General features: G+C 46.9%; 1 protein-coding gene across 2 annotated transcripts in view; it reads right to left on the bottom strand.

The window, feature by feature from the left end:
* c1qtnf7 (C1q and TNF related 7) overlaps positions 1-23607 on the bottom strand; it is a 74584-nt gene that overhangs the window by 11863 nt on the left and 39114 nt on the right. For both annotated transcript variants that reach the window (XM_078545013.1, XM_078545005.1), the window contains one exon: positions 15769-16026. In XM_078545013.1, the coding sequence (XP_078401139.1) occupies positions 15769-16018 (250 nt within the window). In that variant the 5' untranslated portion in view covers positions 16019-16026. The remainder of the gene's footprint in view (positions 1-15768; positions 16027-23607) is intronic.

Here is a 23607-nt window from a genome sequence, read left to right as displayed (position 1 = left end):
GTGCGCGGAAACTATGGCGGGACCCACTTCACAAAGGCGTGAAGGCAGGTCGCAATTTTCCGCTCAGCCTGCCAACGGTGGGCCGCATTTCCCGCCAATGGTCAGTGGGCAGCTAATTGTAATGTATTAGCATATAATTAAAAGGCCATCCCGCCAGGGTCTTGGAACCCCACCGTATCGGGCAACTCAGGCAACTGCTGAGGGGGGGGTGGTCAAGTGCTGCCCCGGCGCTGCATCCTGCGCACAGGCAATCGAGGTGGGGGGCAGAATAAGCGAGGGAAGTGGCCCAGCAGTAGGGACACCTGTATAAACTGACCATGCCTCAGCAATTAAGACAGATCAGGCGCAGCCACAGTGATATGAGTGAGGTCAGGCTCCTAGCCTGCCCACCCATGCAAGCATCACGGAGGCACCAAAGGGCTGCCAAGCGCTCCATACCATACCCCCTACCCCAGCCACACCCCCCTACCGCACCCCCCCCACCCCCAGCACAGACTTTGAATCCACCACCACTTTATTGGATCGCGGAGCAGTTGTACAATCTCCTCGCCAACACTGACCATGTACCAGTCACTGCTGGAGGCGCTCACAGACCCTTGCAATCTCAGCATCCTGGTTTGGACCAGTGTCCCCCATGTCGCAGGTTGACAGGGCAGCCATGCAGCACACTCACCTCTGGCCATCCAAGGGCTCTCCGGGAAGCATTAAGGGGCGGTCACACAGGGCCAAGACAAGTGCTAAGTACAGCCATAACCACGTCCGTCTCTCTTTCATGCTGCAGGAGGACCACGTCAGGATCATGGATCCTGGTGACCTAGATGTGTGCCTGATGGCCTACAGAGACCGTAGAAGATGGAAGAGAGACTGAAGCTCCTGGTCGCGCAAAGGCAGGAGCAGCAACCTCATGAAGAAGGGGCAGCAGGGGCTCCCGCACACGCTGCCCGGGAGCGACAGTGAGCCATGGCTGGTCGGTGCCTAATGACACCAGGGTCTATAGACGCCGCCTGCCATTCCTGCAGATAACTGAGAACCAGTGTCACAGATGACTGCGCATGTCTAGGGACCTGGTGCCTCACATCTGCCGCTTACTGCAGGACTTGGTGCCAAGGGGATATGGAGGGCATCCACTGCCAGTGGCTGTGAAAGTGACTACAGCGCTCAATTTCTATGCCAGTGGCTCCTGTCAGGGCTCCACAGATGACCTTTGTGGGATTTCACAATCTGACACCCACAAATGCATTCACGAGGTCATGGATGCCATCTTCTCCATGACACACAACTTTGTGCATTTCGCCCAGGACCGGGACAGCCAGGATACAAGGGCCATTGGATTCGCTCTGATCTTGGGATTCCCACAGGTGCAGGGTGCGATTGACTGCACTCACTGCTCAGGTCTTCATCGCTACACTGAGTGGACTTCATCAGCCGCACGGTCTTCCACTAACTGCACGTACCACCAGAAACGCATCCTGCAGGTATGTGCATGGTTTTCAGGGAGTGTGCACGACGCCTACATCCTGAGTCACTCGCAGATCCCTGCAGTCTTCCAGGGTCCACAGAAGCTGCAGGGATGGCTCCTTGGGGACAAGGGCTACCCGCAGAGGCTGTGGCTGATGGCACCTGTATGACGGCCTCTGACTGCAGCAGAGTGACGCTATAATGAGGCTCATGCAACAGCTCGCAACTTGGTGGAGCAGACCATCGGGATGCTGAAGATGCGGTTCCAGCGCCTGGGCCGGTCTGGTGGAGCCCTGCAATACAGTCCGCAGAGAGTGTCACACATCATCGTCGTCATCTGCTGCGCGCTTTACAACCTGGCACTCAAACGGGGAGAGGAGCTGGCTGAGGAGGAGATGGAAGAGTTGCATGTCTCCTCTGATGAGGAGGGCGCCGATGGGGATGAGGGTGAGGGGGTCCTCGGTGGTGATGATGACGGGGATGAGGCTCTTGCACTGGCCAGACGAGACAGGCGCACTTGGGAGGCCCTCATAGCTGCCAGATTTGTGGAGGATGATGACGACATGCAGTGAGGTGTCCCCATAGATCCTCACATCGCAGTTGTGAATGTTTGACTCCAGCCTGGCTTATGGCTGCACCAATACTCTCTGTGATAATGCTCCTGTCATGGAGATGCAGTGGAGGCTCCAATAGTCGCTCGATCGCAGGAGGATAATGACAACATGCATGAGGACACTCCATAGATCTTTATATAGCCTCTGAGAATGTCTGAGTCCTGTCTGGCAGAGGGCAGCTCACTTGCCCTCCATGGTCAGGGCCATCTCAGAGACGCAGCCATGAAACTTTAGACGCATCTGATGCTGTGTCTGCTTTCAGCACCTCAGCCCTTCAGGAGCTGGTGCACAGCATCACTGGCCACAGATGCTGGTGTGATGGGGGCCAGCCCCACCTTAAAGATGCTGAGAGCGCACAGAGAGAATGATGGAACTCTGTGGCGCCTGCCCACTACATTCTGGCAGCAATGACCAGCACTGCCGAGGTGCAGGCATCAGTAATGTTTCCAGGGAGTGTGAGGATGGTCCATCACTGTGCTCTGAAGGCTGCACAGAGCACAGGGAAGAGGCCCTGGACTGAGACACCTGCCTTTATCTTGTGCAGAAAGGTTTCACATCTGAGTGACAAGAACACTGCTTATCAGAACAAAGAGCCACAGGCAGGGAGATATTCTTGGGAGTTTATTGACAATAGTGAACAGTATGTACAAGTGATTAACACCTGTGGCCAGGCTGTGCAACTACTTTTACCTAACATTCCTAACCCTCTTGGTGCTCCCCGGACATCTACAGCAGAGGTGGAGGCAGCCTGCTGACTGTGACTGGGCTGAGACTTGGAGGGCCCTGGCCTGCTTTCAGGGTCCTGCTGTGTGGCAGGGCACCCTCTTCAGCCTATGAAGCTGGATCTGCGGAGGTCACAGGAAGAGGGGGGTCAGATGGGCCGGTCACTCCCAGAGTCACCTGGGTGGATGGACCTGGAGTGTGCACCTTCTGATCCTTCTCCTTATGGGCGCTGGCTGACTCCATGAGTGGAAGGGGTAGCTGGAGTGAGATCGAGCTGCCCAGCACCCCTCTCGTGTACACATTGTTGAAGGCCAACTATGGCATCAGCGATGGAGTTAAGCCTGCGCAGCAGTGCAGGAGTGACGTCCTGGATCAAGGTCTCCATGGCGGTCGCCATCCTGCCAGTGTTGACATCGGTGCATTGCAATGCCGGCGCTATTACCTCAGCCCGAAGCCGGACGGACTCCACCATCGTGCCTTACAATCTGAGGAGTGCAGTGGACATCCCTTACTGTTGTTCCCGAGCTTGCCTTTGCAGCTCTAGCAACTGTGACATGACTGAGCCCAGAGGTTCGTCATCTGGCTTGGAATCATCAACGTTCTGGCCTCCAGGAGTTCTCTGAGTGCCGGGGACCTGGAAAGTCCCTGCCTCCCCCTGTTGTGGATCAGAAAGTGCGATGTGCTCACCAGATTGTGATCCCAAGGTTACTGTAAAGCTAGGTCCCACCGAGGTGTGTGTCTCTGTGCTGGTGGAGGGTGTGGGTGAGCGCTGTGATGGGACTTCAGGGAGGGTGCCTTCAGCTTCCTCTTCAGAGGTTTCTTCGGAGCTTGATTGGAGGCCCTGGGTCATGCACTCTGTCGACTGTTTGGCAGATGTGCCTGTGAAAGCAAGGAGAGATAATTAGTGCATGGCAGTGGCCTGTGAAAGAGGACACATCACTCACGGCATGGTTGTCTGATGGATGTTGCACTGCTGGGTCCTCACTTGGTAGAGCAGCGCCGACCTCACCGTCAGCACAGGACTGATCCCGGCCATTGCCGGCCAGCTGGATGGCTCTGTATTCGAATTCTGTCAGAACTTTGAATTCCGGCATCCCTCCACCTGTCTGCGACCTTTCCCTCCTGTTGTGTACCAATTTGTCCTGCATGGATAAAGATGGGGAGAGTGTATCAGGACACCTGCTGGGCCAGATGATAAGTATGCCTGGCCTGTGTGGATGGTGAGTGGTCCCATGGACAGGATGAGGACAATGAAGGTGTGAGTGAAAGAGTGAATGGTGATGTCCCTTGCACTGGCAATGAGTGAGGGCCCTGTGGATGTGTGATGGGTTTGTGAGTGTGTGAGTTGGGAGTGATGAGACAAGTGACTTACCCCGGCGGAAGGGAAGAGATCATTCATCTTTTTGTGGCACTGGGTGGCTGTCCTCCTCTGCAGGGCGTTCGTGCTGACCACCACTGACATCGCCTCCCAATCCGGGTTGGTGACATTGCTGCCCTTCCTGTGGCCAAAGCGTGGATTCAGCACATCCCATTGGGCCTTCATGGCATCCAGCAGTTGTTCGAGGAATCCATCGTCGAAGTGGGGGGCTGCAGTCTTATTATCTTTGCTGGCCATGTCTCCCAGGCAGCGGTGGTGAGCTGATGGCGATGAGCGCTTTGCTGGCAGCTGCCTTTTAAAGATGGCGGCCGGCGTGATGCAACAATGGGTTGATGGCGAGCGGGCGAATGACAGCCCGTCCACCATGGAAATGGCGTGTTTCGCGGGAGTGAATATATATTAAGGCGGGCTCTGGAAGATACGGCGTGAAAACCATTTTCATCGGCGGGTAGGACTCCATTTTATCCGCCCATTAACGTACTTAGTGCAGATCTGGGAAAATTCCACCCAAAGTATTATTTGTGTTGAACTGCTTTTAAAGTCTCGAGAAAGACAATCTAATGTATAAATTGCACTTTACTTTTTAGCAGTGTAATAGGATTTCTAGTTGTAGCTGCAGTAAGTTTCACAGATTTCCAAACAAAAAAATATTATGAGCACATACAGCATAATTAGGATTGGCAGAATAGTCATTTAGTGAGATGTGACTCTATAGAGTCTACAGAGGGATATAAACAGGTTAAGTGAGTGGGCAAAGGCTTGACAGATGGAATATAATGTGGGAAAATGTGAGGTTATGTACTTTGGCAGGAAGAATAGAGGAGCTGAATATTATTTAAATGGAGAAAGACTGCAGAAAGCTGCAGCACAGAGGGATTTGGGGGCCCTTGTACATGAATCATAAAGGGCTAACATACAAGTTCAGCAACTAATAGGGAAGGCAGATGGAATGTTGGCCTTTATTTCAAAGGGAATGGAGTATAAAAATAGGGAAGTCTTGTTAAAATTATGCAAGGTACTAGCTAGACCACACCTAGAATACTGTGAACAGTTTTGGTCCCCTTACCTAAGGAAAGATATACCGACATTGGAGGCAGTCCAGATAAGGTTCACTAGGTTGATCCCAGGTATGGAGGGATTTTCTTATGAGGAGAGGTTGAGTAGGTTGGGCCTGTCCTCATTTGAGTTTAGAAGAATGAGAGGTGACCTTATTGAAATTTATAAGATTCTTAGGGGGCTTGACAGGATAGATGCAGAGAGGCTGTTTCCCCTTGTGGGAGAGTCTGGGACGAGAGGGCATAATCTCAGAGTAAGGAGTCACTCATTTAAGACAGAATTGAGGAGGAATTTCTGCTCTCAGAGGATACTGAATCTGAAGAATTCTTTACCGCAGAGGGCTGTAGAGGCTAGGTTGTTAAGTATATTCAAGGCTGAAATAGATAGATTTTTAATCAGTAAGGGAGTCGAGGGTTATGGGGAAAAGCCAGGAATGTGGGGTTGAGGATTATCAGATCAGCCATGATTTCATTGAATAGTGGAGCTCCTACATCTTATGGTCTTATGGTAAGCTGAATACAAATATTAAATTAGCACTGCCTTCATTAATTTAGCATAAAGGCATCACCAGGCAACCCTTGTCAGGGGTGCCATTCCAAATTTTATGTCTGTCTTAGATAATCTTTCAGTGCTGGCCACTCCTGTACGTATTCCATGTGTCTTATGTTCAGGACTGTGCCAGCATTGCACATGATCTCATTATACAACAGCATAGCCTGGGGTGTAACAATAGGACGTGCCCTCACAAGTGCTTCTCCAATCTTGGCAGACATGTTTCCCACTGGGCCTATGTCCTCATCTCTGCAATGGAGCTATTCTCAAAATTGCTTTTATTGAATTCGTTAAATATTTATAGAGCTTTTGGAATAGCTGTGATCAAAGCAACTTAGACTAGACTAAACATAGCAGAACCAGAAACACATAATAAGAGTAACAAGAAAATGTCTTAAACATCAGGGATGAATCAGTATCTGATTATTGCCCACAGACTTATGGAAGCAATTCCAGCAGTTTATAAAAGCCTAAAAGCTGTGCTCTTAATTATGAAGATGAAATGTGCATTTCTTAATCTAGATAGTGAGTACTCCTAAAAACTAGCTAGGAATTACAACAAATTAGTCTCCAGATAAAATAATTGATATCCATCTAAATAAGGAAATATCTAACCAATAATTGTCACAAATGGTTCAACAATGCACCCATAGGCAGGTGCTGATACACAGCTGACCCAAACGAGCGCCCCAGCATCATCACGTCCTTGTGCCATATTGCGGTCGGTGGGCACACACGGGAGTCGAAAGTAAGCCTGCCAACAATTAAACGGCCAATTAAGCCCATTAAAAAGCCAATTGTCTCGAACTTTAAGTTGCCCGTACAATTTTGTGGTCATCGCACAGCCAACACAGGCAGGCGGCTATTCCAATTTGATGGATTTCTCATTCCAGGGCAGGATAAAAGGGGACCGGAGCGCTGGCAGTGTGAGTACTTAAGAGTGTAGGTGAGGGTTTGCAGTTGGTTTGTTTCTGAAAGTTCATACTCTGTGTTTTCTGCTGGACTCTTTGCATTGCTAGCTATCTTTTTGAGAATTCTTTTGTCTCTCCAACTTTCTCAGAGGCTTTCTGCTGAGTGCACCCTGAGTGCACAAGACTGCCATTTGCTTTGCAGCAAATGAGTATAGTGTACTCTGCTGGTGGGACCTCCTCTGAAGAGGACAAGATGGGCAGTAGGGAGAAGAGGCCAGGTGTCCACAGTCAACGTCTCGGGGAGCAACCTGTGGGAGGAGACCCACAGCCACGTGGGGTGCAGGGCCAGTAGGAAGTCCAAGGTGGAAGGGTCTGCACAAGACGCCACTACCCTGCATCCAGAGTCTAAAGGCAGCGCTCCAGCTACCTCAACATGTCTGAGATGCAGTGCCGAAGGAGGCTCAGCCTCTCTAGGGAGACTGTAACCTCCATATGGGGGATGATTGGGCTGGAGGTCACCTCCAACTGTGTGGGTGGCCACCCCATGCCAATGGCTCTGAAGGTCACAGAGGCCCTCAACTTTTTCGCCACCGGTTCTTTCCAGGGGCCAGTGGGGGACCTATGTGGAGTGTCCCAATTAGCTGCCCACAGTTGCATCAAGCTGGTCACTGATGCTTTCTTCAGATGGATCATGACCTTCATTCATTTCTGGGCTGATGAAGCCAGCCAGGCTGAGCGAGCCAAAGGCTTCGCAGAAATTACAGGGTTGCCCCGCATCCAGAGTGCCATTAGCTTTATTCTTGTGGCCATCAAAACGCCAGCGGGTGAGCCAAGTGCCTTCGTGAACAGAAAGTGGTTCCATTCCATGAACATGCAGATAGCTTGCGATCATAAGACACAGATTCTGCAAATCTGTGCAAGATTCCCTGGCAGCACCCATGATGCCTACATCCTGCGACACTCCCAGGTACCGAGATTGTTCATAGCTCCAGCTCGGCTGGATGGTTATCTCCTGGGTGACAAAGAGTATCCCTTGAAAAGGTGGTTGCTCATGGCGCCACTCCGACACCCAAGGACAGAGGTGGAAGAGAGGTACAATGGGAGTCACACCTTGACAAGGGCCGTGATTTGACAGGATCTGCTGAAGATGAGGTTCAGATGCCTGGATGGATCAAGGGGGAGCTCTGCAATACCATCTAGAGCGCATGATGCTTACAGTCATTGTCTGCTGCGCTCTGCACAATCTGGCTCTGTCAAGTGGAGAGCCATCAGAGAATGAGTGAGGCAGCTCCATAGGCCACTGAGGATGACTCAACTGATGGTTCTGATGAGGAGCCCGGGGAGGTACAGGGTGAGGACGTGGAGACATGAAGAACCTTCAGGGAGCCAGAGACACCAGGGAGGCCTTAATTCTTCACATATTCAGCAAGGCACTCAAGGCATGACTTAAAACTCATGCCAAGGGCACCTCCTCCATCCTAAACATTCCTGATGGGGCCATATTGTGACCCCAATGTCGAATCACACCTCTGTAATAAAGTTTGCAACCCTTACCATCTACCATAAGCTGCTGCCATCCTGAGCCGACACTCAGTCCATGAAAACAGAATCAATATTTATATCATCTCAAGAGGAGCATCACATTATATAATGTTAACAGTCACACAGAAATAAGTTATAAAACTGATCAAATGAAATAATCTCACCCATGAAAACACCCCCCTTGTGCTCATAGTGACTTAAGCTTACGATTGCGAGTGCTGTGCCTTGGTGCCTCCATCCCCCTCGCTGGCAGCGACATTAGAGGCAGCCTGCTGACTGTGATGTCCTGTCGGCCCTGATGACCTTGGAGGTCGCCCTCTGGCTGGCGGAGCCAGTGCAGGCACCGCCTTGGAGAGTGCATCCAGCGCCATGGCTGAGCACTGCTCAGTGTTTGCAGCCTCATCAGATGTCACGGTCACTGGCAGAGGGCAGAGGAGCTGCTGCCCTTGTCTGGAGTGCTCTGACAGGAGCCCACAGAGATGGCAAGCAGCTGGTCCACCAGAGTGACAGCTCTGACAGCAGAGAGATTGGTGCCTCATCCGTCTCTCAGGCTGGCAGCGACCTGCTGAAGCCACAGCCTGTGTGAGGGCTTGCAGGCCCAAGCGCAACCCAGAAACCCCTGATTCTGTTCCTGGAGCTCCCTCCACATGAGAGTCACCACTCTCTCAATGGAGGAGGCTTTGCACTCAGAGCTCCAGATCAACTCATTGCTCACACTCTACATGGACTCCTCCAACAATGGGGGAGACGGTGGTGTGGTGGTAATGTTGCTGGACCAGTAATCCAGAGGCCCAGGCTAATGTCATGGGGACATGGGTTCACATCCTGTCATGGCAGCTGGTGGAATTTGAATTCAGTTAATAAATCTGGAATATAAAATTAGTCTCAGTAATGGTGACCATGGAACTATCATCGATTGTTGTAAAAACCCATCTAGTTCACTACTGTCTTTTTTATTTAGTGTATAAAATTATGAGGGGCATAGATAGGGTAGACAGGAAGCAACTTTTCCCCTTGGTGGAGGGATCAATAACCAGGGGGCATAGATTTAAGGTAAGGGGCAGGAGGTTTAGGGGGGATGTGAGGAAGAATTCTTTCACCCAGAGGGTGGTGGGAATCTGGAACTCACTGCCTAAAAGGGTGGTAGAGGCAGAAACCCTCATAACATTTAAGAAATATTTGAATGTGCACTTGCGATGCCATGGCACACAAGGCTATGGATCTAGTGCTGGAAAATAGGATTAGAATAGTTAGGTACTTGTTTGACCGGCGCAGACTCGATGGGTTGAAGGGCCTTTTTCTGTGCTGTAGACCTTTATGACTTATGACTCTTTAACACAGAGACCATGGCATGCAGATCCTCAGGGATCACCGCCAGATTCTCCCCTGCATCCCGTTGGACATCCAGCATCTGCCGCCTGATGGATGACTTCAGAGACTCATCACCAGGTAGCAGTGTACATCATGTTATCATACCTCACCCTTTAATGCATCCAGGCCAAGGGAGTAGATTTCCCAGCCTGGGCAGGCACAGGTTTCAGCACCGTTTGGCACACACACTCGTACTCTCCTGAGCACTAAGAGGGACAGCCATCCACACATCTCGACACAGTTCCATGCCAACTCAGTACTCACCCTTGCAGTGTGCAGAAGATAATTGAAGTGTTTGTGGCACTGCACCCATGTGCGTCGGGCTACGCCATGCCCTCTCATCTCGGCTGCCACCTCTGTCCAGGTCTTCTTGGTCAGGTGTGGGGGCACCTCTTGCCATCCCTGGGTATTAAGACCTCTCGCCTGACACTCTCTGCCTGGACAAGATTGTCCCAGCACTCATCAGAAAAGCAGTGAACAGAGCGCCCACTTGGCAAACCCTCCCACGTGGTGTGTCCAGCAGGTGCCACTGACATAGATGCTTTCAGAGGGCGTTCTGAAATGTATAGCTCCCTCTGTGGAGACTGACAGCCTTCAGGGAGCTGACTCCGGTGTTTTTAAATCCCCCGCCGGGTCACCATTGGACCCAGCACCCGACAAGCATTCGTCCCCGCACAGACCAAAAAACCAATTAGAAGATGCAATTCATGCTGGGCGGGTCGTAATTGGCCAGCCAGCATGAAATTGTGTTTGCTACCCCAAATTGCCAGGGAGTGGATTCCACATCTGCTTCTGGGCCTGCCGATTGCAGGCACCCGACATGCACAAATTTCAGGCCATAAAATAAATGTGCTCATAGATCCAGTTGCTAGGCAATGTAGCTATGGTGCGCGCTTGAAAACTAATGGACAATGTAGTGAGAGTGGCAATTATAGAGGCACCAGCCATAATTTTTCAGTTTTTCTTAGACTCAGAGGTGGTGCCAGAGGACTGGAGAATTGCAAACGTTACACCCTTGTTCGAAACAGGGTGTACAGATAAGCCCAGTAATTACAGGCCAGTCAGGTTAACATCATTGATGGGGAAATTTCTGGAAACAATAATTCAGGATAAAATGAATAGTCACATGGACAAATGCAGGTTACTTAAGGAAAGTCAGTATGGATTTGTTAAGGGAAAATCATGTTTAACTAACTTGCTGGAGATTTTTGAAGAGGTAATGGAGAGTGTTGATGAGGGCAATGCTGTTTATGTGGTGTACATGGACTTCCAAAAGTGGTTTGACACAGTGCCGCACAACAGACTTGTAAGCAAAGTTATAGCTATTGGCAAAAAGCGGACAGTAGCAACATGGATAGGCAATTGCCTGAGTGGCAGCAAATATGGAGTAGTGGTTAATAGATGTTTTTTCAGGCTGGTGGAAGGTTTGTAGTGGAGTTCCCCTGGAGTCAGTGTTGAGACCCTGGTTTGTCCTGACCTAGACCTAGGTGTACAATTTCAAAGTTTGCAGATGATACAAAACTCGGAAGCATTGTGAACCATGAGGAGGATACTGTGCAACTTCAAAAGGTGGAATGGGCAGACAGATGGCAGATGAAATGCAATGCAGAGAAATGTGAAGTGATTCACTTTAGTAGGAACAAAGAACAAAGAAAAGTACTGCACAGGAACAGGCCCTTCGGCCCTCCAAGCCTGCGCCGATCATATTGCCTGTCAAACTAAAACATGTTGCACTTCCGGGGTCCGTATCCCTCTATTCCCATCCTATTCATGTATTTGTCAAGCTGCCTCTTAAACACCACTATCGTACCTGCTTCCACCAGCTCCTCTGGCAGCGAATTCCAGACACTCACTACCTTCTGCGTAAAAAACTTGCCCCGCACATGTCCTCTAAAGTTTTCTCCTCTCACCTTAAATCTATATCCCCTAATAATTGACTCTTCCACCCTGGGAAAAAGCTTCTGACTATCTACTCTGTCCATGCCACTCATAATTTTGTAAACTTCTATCAAGTCGCCCCTCAATCTCCGTCGCTCTAGTGAGAACAATCCGAGTTTCTCCAACCTCTCCTCATAGCTAATAACCTCCAGATCAGGCAGCATCCTGGTAAACCTCCTCTGCACCCTCTCCAACACCTCCATATCCTTTTGGTAATGTGGAGAGACAATATAAAATAAAATTACAACTCTAAAGGGGTGCAGGAGCAGAGGGATCTGGGTATATATGTGCATAAGTCATTGAAGGTGGCAGGACAGGTTGAGAGTGATTAATAAAGCATACAGTATTCTGAGGTTATGTTGAACTTGTATAAGTCACTGGTTCACCCTCAGTTGGAGTACTGCATCTAGTTCTGGGTGCTGTGCTTTAAAAAGGATATGAAGGCACTGGATAGAGTGCAGAAAAGATTCACGAGAATGGTTCCTGGGATGAGGAACTTCAGTTATGTAGATAGATTGGAGAAGTTAGGATTGTTTTCCTTAGAGGAAAGAAGGCTGAGAGGAGATTTGATAGAGGTATTCAAAATTATGAGGGGCCTGGACAAAGTAGATAGGAAGAAACTGTCCCCATTTGTGAAAGAATCAAGAACAAGAGGGCACAGATTTAAAGTAATTAGTAAAAGAAGCAATAGTGATATGAGGAAAAACATTTCACACAGCGAGTGGTTAGGGTCTGGAACACTCTGCCTGAGGTTGCAATGGAGGCAGGTTGAACTGAAGCATTCAAAAAGTCGAAAAGAAAGAATATGCAGGGTTGTGGGAGAAAGCCGGGAAATGGAACTAGGTGAGTTGCTCATTCGGGGAGCCGATGCAGAAACGATGGGCCAAATGGCCTCCTTCTGCGCTGTCACACTTCTGTGGTTCATTTCCAACCATGCTTGCCCTAGCCCTTCAGGAAACTAGCAAGATGTAGCCATAAACTTTGGCTTACTTTTACATTTAAGAAAATAATTACCATAAGGACACGTAATGAGCAAGTTGCGATCATTTGGTGAGATTAAGTGATGTCTATTGGTCTGAACATGAATAAAACCAAATGGGATAAATTTGAACAGTTCTGTTTAATGTTGCTCAGTTTTAGTGAATTAAATGAAATTTCAGTGTATTATCTTGCTTGGAAAGTTTTGTGTGTTGACTTTAATTCAGCTTTAAACTTTTAAAAAAGCACGCTCGACCTTTAACATACTTATTCATCTGTATTATGATGTTTATCACCAGCTGGCATAGGCTGTCTGCAGCTTGTGGAATTCCGTTACAGAATCCCTCACTGAGTTCAGCATCCGGAGGGCCTGGAGTCAACAAAACCGCTTCACCGTATACTAGCTAAAGATCAGTGAAAGTGTCGATATGGCTTGTCATACAGTCTTTCAAGAGGCAGCAATATTGTGGGCGATAATTCTGTATAAAAAAAAAAGAGACAGATTGTGTAGAAATTATGGTTTGGAAAATGTTGGACTGTACCTTTAAGAACAATTCTGTGCTGTAAGATCACGCGATCTGTGTAAACCAGTGTGTTAGCAGCACAGGGAACCTCTATGGAGGGCAGTACTTCTTAGTTATGGGGCAAAATTTATCCCTTATTGGGCGGGCTTGGCGGGGCAGGCGGGAGTGGTCAGGAAGCCGACCGCTGCCCGCGATCAAGGCTGGAAGGTGATTTCATGCTGTGCGGGTGGGGTGGGGGAGGGGCGGGAGAGTGCAAGTGGGGCGAGCGCAAACTTTGCATATGCGCGCAAGTGTGCACTTGAGAAACTCCCTGAGGCACAGAGCTGTCTCAGGGAGATGAAGAGTTTTAAGAAAAAAAAGATTAGAAAAATGTTATAAAACATGCCCCCTCATATGATTCTGTCACATGAGCAGGGACGTGTAATTAATTAAATTTAAAAAATTTTATTTCCTTTAGGAAACCTCATCCCGCCCGTGGATGAGGTTTCCTAAAAAGTGCAAAGGTCACTTGGCCTTTTCGCCTGCCTGTCAACCATGGGGTTGGACAGGCAGTGAAGAGTTTCTTTTAATTATCTTTTTATCTTAACAGCCTTTCAATTGTTGGCGTGCGCGCTGCCAACTCTGGCGCGCGTGCTGAATGAAATATCACGCTTCTGTGCATTGACGTCAGGACGCTCACTTGATGTCAACGCACACCATTTTACGCTGGAGCGGGTCGGGCGTGTGCCCGCCCACTGAGGTAAAGATTCTGCCCATGGAGTTTGATGAACGTGTGTAGTTGCTACTGCTGTCTTGTAAATAAAGCCAAATGTTTCCACTAAGAAAAGCTGTCTGAAGATCTACAACAAACTGGCGACGAGGATAAATCAGATTTGGTTCTGTACCTTGCCCAGCGATTGTGAGTGTTTAAGTTTGTTAAAAATAACAGAAGACATACTCATCCAAAATGCCACAGTTTGGCAGAATGGATCCCTTTGAGCCAGCCACAGAAGATTGGTCTCAATATATAGAATGTCTTGCGTTCTTCTTTCAAGCTAACAAAATCATGGGGGAAGAGAAGAGGAGAGCGATCCTCCTGCATGCTTGTAGGAGAAAAACCTACTGTTTGGTTCGAAGCTTGACAGTCCCCAGTGCCCCAAATTCAAGGACTTTCAGTGAACTGGTAGACCTCATTAAGAGACATTTTCAACCCAAGCCCTCAGTCACAATGTAGAGGTCCACGTTCAATTTACGAAGTAGAGCCCCAGGTGAGACAATCGCTACCTATGTGGCAAAATTAAAGAAACTAACGGAGTATTGTGATTTCGGTAAAACTCCGAATGACATGCTCATACAACGTTTAGTATGTGATGTGCAGGAAGACACTAATGCTCCGAACAGTTTGGCTCAGTCTGAAACAATGGTAAAGGAGGAGGAATGGATCCAGTGACAAGGATGTGCAGCGTGTAACAGAGGTTAAAGATGATGGTTTTAATGCCCTCAATCTTAAAGTGGATGAAATTATAATTTCATCCAAGCAGGAAACCAATGGTCTCTCTAAGTTTCCCACTCGCCTGCAGTGTGGGGAAGGGGAGTTCTGAGGGTGTTGCAGTAGGGAAGGGGAGGAAGAGTCCGGCACAGGGGAGGCCTAAATCTTCCTTTTTGTGGCCTTCACCTCCTGGCCCCACAGAGGAAAATTAAAAGTTAAATAAAGGTCTTCTTTATCTTGTTGATCCTCTTCTCTTGTTCACTTGGTGGGAAAGCCGCAGAAGATTCCTCACTCAGGTCAAAGTTACAATCACAGTCAAGGGGCAATGATGTGATAGGCCTTGATTAATATGTGACAGAAAAGGCAAATGCTAGAGATGCTGGAAATCTGAAATAAAAACAGAAAATGCTGGAAATACTCAGCAGGGTTGACAGTATCTGTGGAGAGAAGCAGAATTAACATTTCACATTGATGATGACTCTTCATCAGATGAAAGTTATTAATTGATGTGAAATGATAACTCTGTTTCTCGCCACGGATGCTGCCTGACCTGCTGAGTATTTTCAGCATTTTCTGTTATTAATAAGTGAATTAGCACCTTGCTGGCTTTGAGCAAGCAGCTTGACTGCCTGTCTAGAATCGTTGGCTGAAATTTTGGGAACTTTCCAGCAGGTAATAACCCAGAGCATCTGAACTGCTGCCTGTCCAATTTTATCCAGGTGGGTAGAGTTAAAACTCACCCAGAGACATTGGACAAGCAGCCGAACATTAGAGAAGCAAAAAAGGGATCCAGTGGATTGGTGGTGAGTTACAGTTGGGTGTCATTAATGTGAACTTCAAAAATATCTGTTAATGTCACAATATAGCAATGGCATAAAGATAAATGAAGTACTGACTGACAGAAAATTAGTTTAAGGTCTAATGACTGCAGTGATGGAGGCTATTGTTTACTTGATAAATCTTCTGACTATTTTAATCCATTATATTAAAGAATTGACAATCCATGTATAGGTTTTATATCTGGAAATCATCATTAAGTGTGTGCAAGTCGCTCTCAGATTTGAATAAATATTTCAGCAGAATTTACCAAATATTCCTTCAGATTCCCATTGACCCACAACATTTCAAGGTGTCAAATATCCATATTGTGATCGGCATATTGCAAATGTAATTTAGCATTATTTCTAATATGGCTAGTTTGGTAAGAAATATATTTCTACGATAGTTGACATAAAAAGAAGTATAAATACTGTACCTGAGGTGCCTTTCTCACCCTTTTCACCTGCTCTGCCATCTCTTCCATCTCTGCCTGGGAGGCCTATGCGTCCATGAGGCCCAGGGGTTCCATTTGCTCCAGGTGGACCTGGTGGTCCAGGTAAACCAGGTACGCTACATATTAATTTTGAAAAGTTACTGGTGTATCTTCGATCTCCCTTGAGTTTGCTCAGAAGAGCTTGGCCAGATACACAGTACACGAAGGCTGCCAGGTAAAGTAAGGCAAACATCTTGTGACCTATAATAATAAAATAATAAAAATCAATTAATATATGGCATGCTTTACTATAGGTTGATAATTACACATTTTCATTTGTGGATAGAAGTGAGGAGGGATGGAGAAGGGGGAGGGAGGAAAGCATGAAGACGAAGGTAGGAAGTGAGTGGGGAGGGGCGTGGGGCCAGAGTATTTCAGAGGGAGGGGTTGGTTGAGTCAATGTTGAAATCCTGAGAAGAGAACTGAGGGTACCTATGATAGGAAGGGACAGTGCTTGTGAGAGGGGGTAGTGGGAAACAGTAGGGTCATGGTTTGGGTATGGCAGATATAGTTTTCATCCAGAGGGTCATTGACAGGGGCAAGAATGGTGACAAGTCTTACAGAAGTGAGAGGATCAGGGTGGGCATAGGCACAGTGACTGGGTGGGCAGGGCAGAGAAGGAAGGCATGTCCAAATTCATCATGATAGGGTCCAGGGTGATGGGGGGAGGTTCAAGGGTTATTGAGGACAGAGCGAAGGTGACATCGGGGAAGTTGGTGGGTGACAGGGAGAGGGTAAAAGGTAATGGAGACAGTTTGAAATGATGCATGCACCATCCTGAGACAGAGGCAACTCAACACCAAGGCAACACCCTCGATGTCCAACTGTAAAACATTGGGACTGCTCAGATGTGTGGAGCTGAAGGTCAGCACAACTGGACAACTAAAGGGAACCCTAATAATCATGTGGAGACTCAGAGTTTTTTGTTCTGCAAATCCTCAGTACCTGGTGAAGGTCACACGGCAGCAGGTCTGGCCCAGAGTGTTCACAATACAATGAGATCCCAGCAAGGTGCAGAGCTGCCATTCATTCTAAGCCAATTGCCGTTGGCTCCAGGCAGGTTTAGGTAAGAAGGGGCATTCAGGTGAATGGCAGCCAAGTTGCGCCTTGGGGAATGGACCTTCCTGACAAGGGTCCATGTGATTAATCTATCCACTGTGACAAGGCTTCTCCATAGAGTCTCGAGAGCAGTGGAGGCAAGCAGAATATTGTGAGTGAGAGGCATCTTACACATGGCTCTCATCTCCCTTGTCAAAGAGCAATGTCTCCATATGCAGCCATGTATTGGGGGAGGAAGACCCATCCTTGGCTCCCCCCTGGAAGGGATGGAGTGCATGTGGCCATTAAAACAACTAGCAGCAAGAATGAATCCAGGAGACTTCCAATCAGTACAAGCTAACATATATTTAGAAGTGCCAAAACTGTATACAATGATTGTACACCTATACCAGCAGTGTTAATTTTCCATACTCTACCACAGTGTGTTCTGACAGGAGGCAGCCTCCAGGCTACTATGCCCTCTTGTCTGTGATGACTTTGGTGAGCATCCTTTGGACGTGTGAGGCCTGGTGGGTGCCAGCCTGCTTTGGGTCTTCTGCTCAGGGGGGCTGGGTGACTTAATTAGGCAGGAGCTGAAATTTTGCTTTTCCAACAGCGGGTTCAGACTTAGAGAGTAACTCAGTGACGTGGCGGTTCGAGCCTCATAACATCCCGTGGTGAATTCCTACTTGTGATACATTTGCACGCCGTGAATACTCATTATATTAAAACTTTTTATAATTACATTCTACCCTCATGGTAAAGTCAGTGGCGCACGAGAATCTCATTGCACCCGATTTACATTTGTTTAAAGGTGGCATGCAACAGTCGGCTTTGTGCAGTTGTATCTGAGTTCACTTGTTTTTCTTGTTGAACTCTGCAGTACAAAGAAGGGGAACAAGTGAATGGGAGTTTACATGGAGGCTCGAGATAAGAAAGGGTGAGTCAGTGGTGAATTGAGGGTGGTGGTTATGGAGTGGGTTCAGGGGCATGGAGGAGTGGAAGAGGGATCCAAGGGAGGACAGGCGGTGGGGTCAGGGGTATGGAGGAATGAAGTGGGAAGGGCCTGCCATCCTGGGTGTGGCGGGGTATGGCGGGGACTGTCAGTCAAGGTAATAAAATGAGGGGCCTAAAGGGTGGTGTCAGTACTGTCCACCTCAAGGTGCACCTACAACATTTCAATTATCCCCAATGAGAGTGATCTCGGACAATGTCCTTTACAATGCGTAGGAGGGCCAGCCGAGCTTGGAAGTTCAGTCAAGTCGTACAGGCAGTAAGTACAGCATTGGACACTAACATGAACATTCAGTAAAGAGTGAATGCAAAAACACATAATTGGTTATTGCACAATAAGGATATGTCCCTAACTCCCTGAGACCATCAATGCGTGCCAACCATGAGGTGTGCAAGTACATTTAGCTCTGACTAAGTTACTCTCAACAATGATGACGCACACATGAATAAAATGAAACCAATGTAATATAAAATATTTACAAAGTACCACCTTTATGCTCTAAATAAGTCTTATGTTAGTGACAATGGAGTTGGCAGGAAAGTTGTGGTCGTGATGAAGAGCCTCACTGTTTGTTCAGGAGGCTCTTTTATCACCCTCCTATACCTGCAGCATTGCCAGCTGATGGTGGGTTTCACCATTGAAAAGCTTCCCCTGCTGTGTGATCGCACGTTTCTCCCATCCACACCGCCGGCACTTTAAATTTTAATTGTAATCGCGTGGGAACCAGCAAAAGGAAAAAGAGTGGAAGTTGGATCCACTTCCTGTCGGGAATGACACGCCACAGTTAAAATTCCACCCATTTTATCCATATGTTGGATTTGGATATAACAAAGGCATGCCCAGTCCCCCTGCAAAATCTTCCTCGTTAACAGCTGGGTATTTGTGCCAAAATTGGGAGATCTGACCCACAGACTAATAAAGCAACACCCTGACATAATCATGTTCACAGAATCATACTTTTAACTAATGTCCCAGAGTCCTTGGGTATCACCATCCTTGGGTATATCCTGTCTCAGTGGTAGAACAGACTCACCAGAGGAGGCAGCACAGTGATATACAGTCAGGAGAAAATGTCCCTGGGAGTCCTCAACATCTGTACGCCATGAAGTTTCATGGCATCAGGTCAAACATGGGCAAGGAAACTTCCTGCTGATTGCCACTTACCACTCTCCCTCAGCTGGTGAATCAGTACTTCTCCATGTTGAACACCACCTGGAAGAAGCACCAAGGGAACGGAATGTACTCCGGGTGAGGGACTTCAATATTAAACACCAAGTGTCTCAGTAGTACCACTATTGACTAAGCTGGCCAAGTCCTGAAGGACACCTCTCCCAGACTGAGCCTGCGGCAGGGGTTGAGAGAACTAACGAGAGGAAAAAACTCACTTGACCTCATCCTCGGCAAACTATCTGTTGCGGGTGCATCTCTCCTTGAGAGTATTTGTTAGAGTGACCATCACACGGTCCTTGTGGAGACAAAGTCCTGTCTTCACATTGAGGACACACACCATTGTTTAGTGTGGCACTACCACTGTGCTAAATGGGACGGATTCAGAACAGTTCTAGCAGCTCAAAACTTGGCATTCATGTGGGCCATCAGTACCACCAGAATTGTATTAAACAACAATGTTTATGCCTCGAATAACTGTTGATCCTGGAAGCTGCGTCAGGGATGTAATAAGATTAAAGAAGCTAATGGAAGTCCTTCCCACAACCCCCCTATCCAGCCGCCAGATAGAAAATCCAGCTCTAAATGCCACAGAAATAGTACATTCAGTGTATTTGTTACATATTTTTATGTTTTCTTTCCCATTCCAAGCAATCAGCTCTCAGTCAAGTCATTCCACAAGTTTCACTTGCATGTGCCAAGATTGTAAAGATCTGGGTGAGAGTGCAACCAATACAGCAGATTTTATATTACATTGAAAAGCTTCATAACAACTGTATGAACCTTCAATTGCAACCGAAATTACTGGTTGTCATAAAGAACTTCATAGGCTACCATAAAAATATACAAACATACAAAAATATAGAAGGGAAAAAATATCATTTGGTAATCCAAGATAGTCCTTCTAACAAACCATGTACAACTATCACTAACATTAATCTCTTGAGGGAAGCAAACCAACATTGGTAATAATTCCAAGAAGAAAACAGTGCAACATTGCTCTCTGAATTTTATAAAGGCTAACAATCATGAAAGAGGGAGCCCAAGATCCCATGGAATTCCATGTTCTATTCTCCGACAATACAATAAGCATTGTGAGGAGATAGTCTCCAGCGTAAAATGTACAGCAGAACATAGGAATAGTTGGATGATAATGAAGTCAGTGACAGTTCCTGACAAAAACATAGTACTATATAAATGGTTGCAGGCTCCATCTTAGAATGCAATGTGCTCACATCATCTTGATCAAATGCAGACATGCATTTAGCAACAAGGTACTGTAATGACTTTCTGAATCATAACAATGCCTTGTATTAATAAATAGGGACTTTAAAATAAGAAAACATCTCAAAGCACTCCAAAAATTGACACTGAGGCAGAAAATGGGATATTAGGGTAGTTAGCAACAGCTTGGTTAAAGAGGAGCGTCTTAAGATAGGGAGGGGTGGGGAAGTGGAGAATTTTAGAGTAGAAATTCCAAAGCTGAAGGCACGACAACCAATGGTGAGGTGAAGGGAGTGGGTGATACAGTGGTGAGGTGAAGGGAGTGGGTGATACAGAAGAAGCTAGTTTTGGAAGAGGGCAGTGTTCCTGGAGGGTTGTAAGGCTGGAGGAGGTTACAGCGATAGGGATGGGTAACATGATGGATTGACTTAAACAGGAATTTAATATCAAGGCATTGACCAGGAGGCAATGTCGGTCAGCAAGCACAAGGGTAATGGGTGGAGCAGCTTGCTGGAGCCTCGGCAGTCAGCTCCCTCAGCTACAATTGAATAATTGCCTTTCCTATTTAGTTATGCTACAGGTCTTTTGGTAAGCACTTAAATGGCTACATAAACAGTCAATGATGTGGTAAAATTGCAAATACCTCTGCTGCTGCTTGCTGGTGAATTGGATATAAGTGCATTTGTGACAAAACAGGGCTTCCATTACTTATGTAATGCAGCAATGGCCCACAACTACTCTGTTGTATGCCTGGAAGAATCCAGAGAAGATCTGAGAAGATGCCATAGGTTGTACAGGGAAGATGGCTGACCTTCTCTGCATTCTTCATGGACCACATGACACACCTTAGCCATAATATTCCTGCTCAGTCTGAGATGCCAAGGTAGCTGTCCTGATTGTGAGAAAGCCACTGACACAGGTAGTGTCTTAAATCTGGCTATCCAAAAACTGGAGTTGGCTGAAAACTGGACATTTTTATAAGCTGCCATGCATCAATTTTGTAATGACTTGACAGAGCAGACAGGTTTCAACAAGAAACAGATAAACTTTATTACAAAGGGTTTTTCAGGTGCTACATGCTCGATCAGGACTTTCGTCAGGAAGCCCCACCCCCTGGATTGCCCACGCTTAGGGCTCATTGGTCAGAGTCTCCTAGGACATCACATGACCTCTGTTAGACGGCAGGAGAGGATATACCCAAAGTTACTACATTTCTTTCCCTTTAGTTTTTTCACAATTTCTATTTACAGGGAAACATTGAATATCCAACAACATATACATATGTGCAACTTCGAGTAATTAAAGATCAAGTCTCTGAGGTGCTCTCCTTATATGGCTAGAGCGATGTAGCTCTATCACTCGAGGTTCCTCAATATGATCGACAGGATCTAAAACTGTAGCATGAGACACATCATTAGAAAGTGGCAGTTCTGGGTTTGGCAACTCTACAGAGTTGGACATGTCTATTCAAGGTTGATCTGTAACCTCAGGAATTGACATTTCGATGTTAATCACAGGCAAAATAGTTGGTTGTTGGAATGTCTCTCTAACACGAATATGATCCTCTAGCTTACGGATGATTCTATCTTCCACATGTACTTGGAAAGATAATGGACAAGTCTCTGAGACAATGGTCCCAGATACCCAACAAGGTCAACTTCTGAAGTTTTGCATAAATACTGTGTCACTTAAACTGAATCTGCGAGCTTTGCTGTGTATCTCGTGATTCAATTTTTGATTACTTTGATTCCGCTCTACCTTCCCCTCTAAATTTGGAAACACCAGGCTTAATCATGTGCGTAGGCGGCGTTTCATCAATAATTCAGGTGGTGTTGAACCTGTAGTCAAATGTGGCATTGTATGAAAAATGAGAAGAAAGTGGGAACGTCGGGATTCTAGAGTATCTTCTGATAACCTTTTCATACCAAATTTGCAAGTTTATACAACTCTCTTGGCTAAACCATTTGATAAGGGATGGTAAGGGGCTGTTTTAATACATCTGATTCCATTCAGATTCATGAATTTCTGAAACTCTGCTGAAAAGCCTGTACCATTATCAGAAATGATGGTTTCAGGTAGGCCATGTATGCTAAAACAGTGATGCAACTTCTCGATAGCTGCGCTCGATGTTAGTGATTTGACTTCGTATACATCCATCCATTTAGAATGTGCATCTACGATCAACAAAAACATGGTACCTAAGAATGGTCCTACATAATTGATATGTAGTGTAACCCATGGTCAACCAGGCCACTCCCACGAATGCAGGGGAGCTGAAACAGGCAACTTCTGTTGTTGCTGATAGTGGAGACAGTGCTTGACCATGCTTTCAATGTCACTGCCTATGCCTGGCCACCAGACATAGCTTCACGCAGGCATCTTCATCTTCAATATGCCTGGATGCGCACTGTGAAGCTCTGTCAAGAGTGGTTCTCTACCTTGCGAAGGGGTGACAACTGTTGAACCCCACAACAAAATTCCATCTTGACAGCTTAACTCTGTTTCTGGTATGGAATGGTCTCAAATCTTCAGATACAGGCGAATTTGACCATCCGTGCAAAACAAAGTCTCTGACTTTCAACAATATTGGATCCCTGTTTGTTCGATTTCTAATTTGCTTCACACATTCAGGCAAAGAATCCAGGAAATTCAGTAATAGCACAACTTCTTGTGGCACTGGAGCATGTACAATGCTGCCTGGTAATGGTAGATGACTAAGTATGTCCGCATTTGCAATATGTAAGCCAGGGTGGTGCATCAAGGTATACTCATACGCAGGTAATATCAGAGCCCAATGTTGTATTCTTGGTGATGCTGATGGCGGAATGGCCTTAACCTCACTGAATAAACCCATTAATGGTTTATGGCCGGACACAATGGTGAAATGTCATCCATGCAGGTACTGGTGGAATTTCTTCACTCCGAATACCACCATTAAACCTTCCTTTTCTAGCTGGGAATAACCCTTCTCGGCTGTGGAGAGGGTTCTCGAGATGTAGCCATTGGGCCTTTCTGATCCATTTTCCATTCTATGTGATAACACGGCTCCTACACCATAAGGAGAAGCATCACATGTTAATACCAATTCTTTTGATGGGTCGTATTGCACCAATAAACATGACAAATGCAGCAGTTTCTTTACTTTCACAAAGGTTTCTTCCTTGTGAATTCCACAACCAATGGTGATTCTTTTTTAACAACAAGTGTAATGGTGCTAACACAGTTGATAAGTTAGGCAGGAAGTGGCTATAGTAGTTGGTCATACCCAGAAAGGACTTAAGTTCCATTACATTGGATGGTGAGGGTGCATCTTTTATTGGCTGAACTTTCTCTTCTAC

The sequence above is a fragment of the Cetorhinus maximus genome, chromosome 1, assembly GCF_964194155.1.
Source record: "Cetorhinus maximus chromosome 1, sCetMax3.hap1.1, whole genome shotgun sequence".
NCBI classification, from domain to species: domain Eukaryota; kingdom Metazoa; phylum Chordata; class Chondrichthyes; order Lamniformes; family Cetorhinidae; genus Cetorhinus; species Cetorhinus maximus.
Note: the sequence above shows the minus strand (reverse complement) of the source record. Positions and strands in the feature narration are given on the sequence as shown.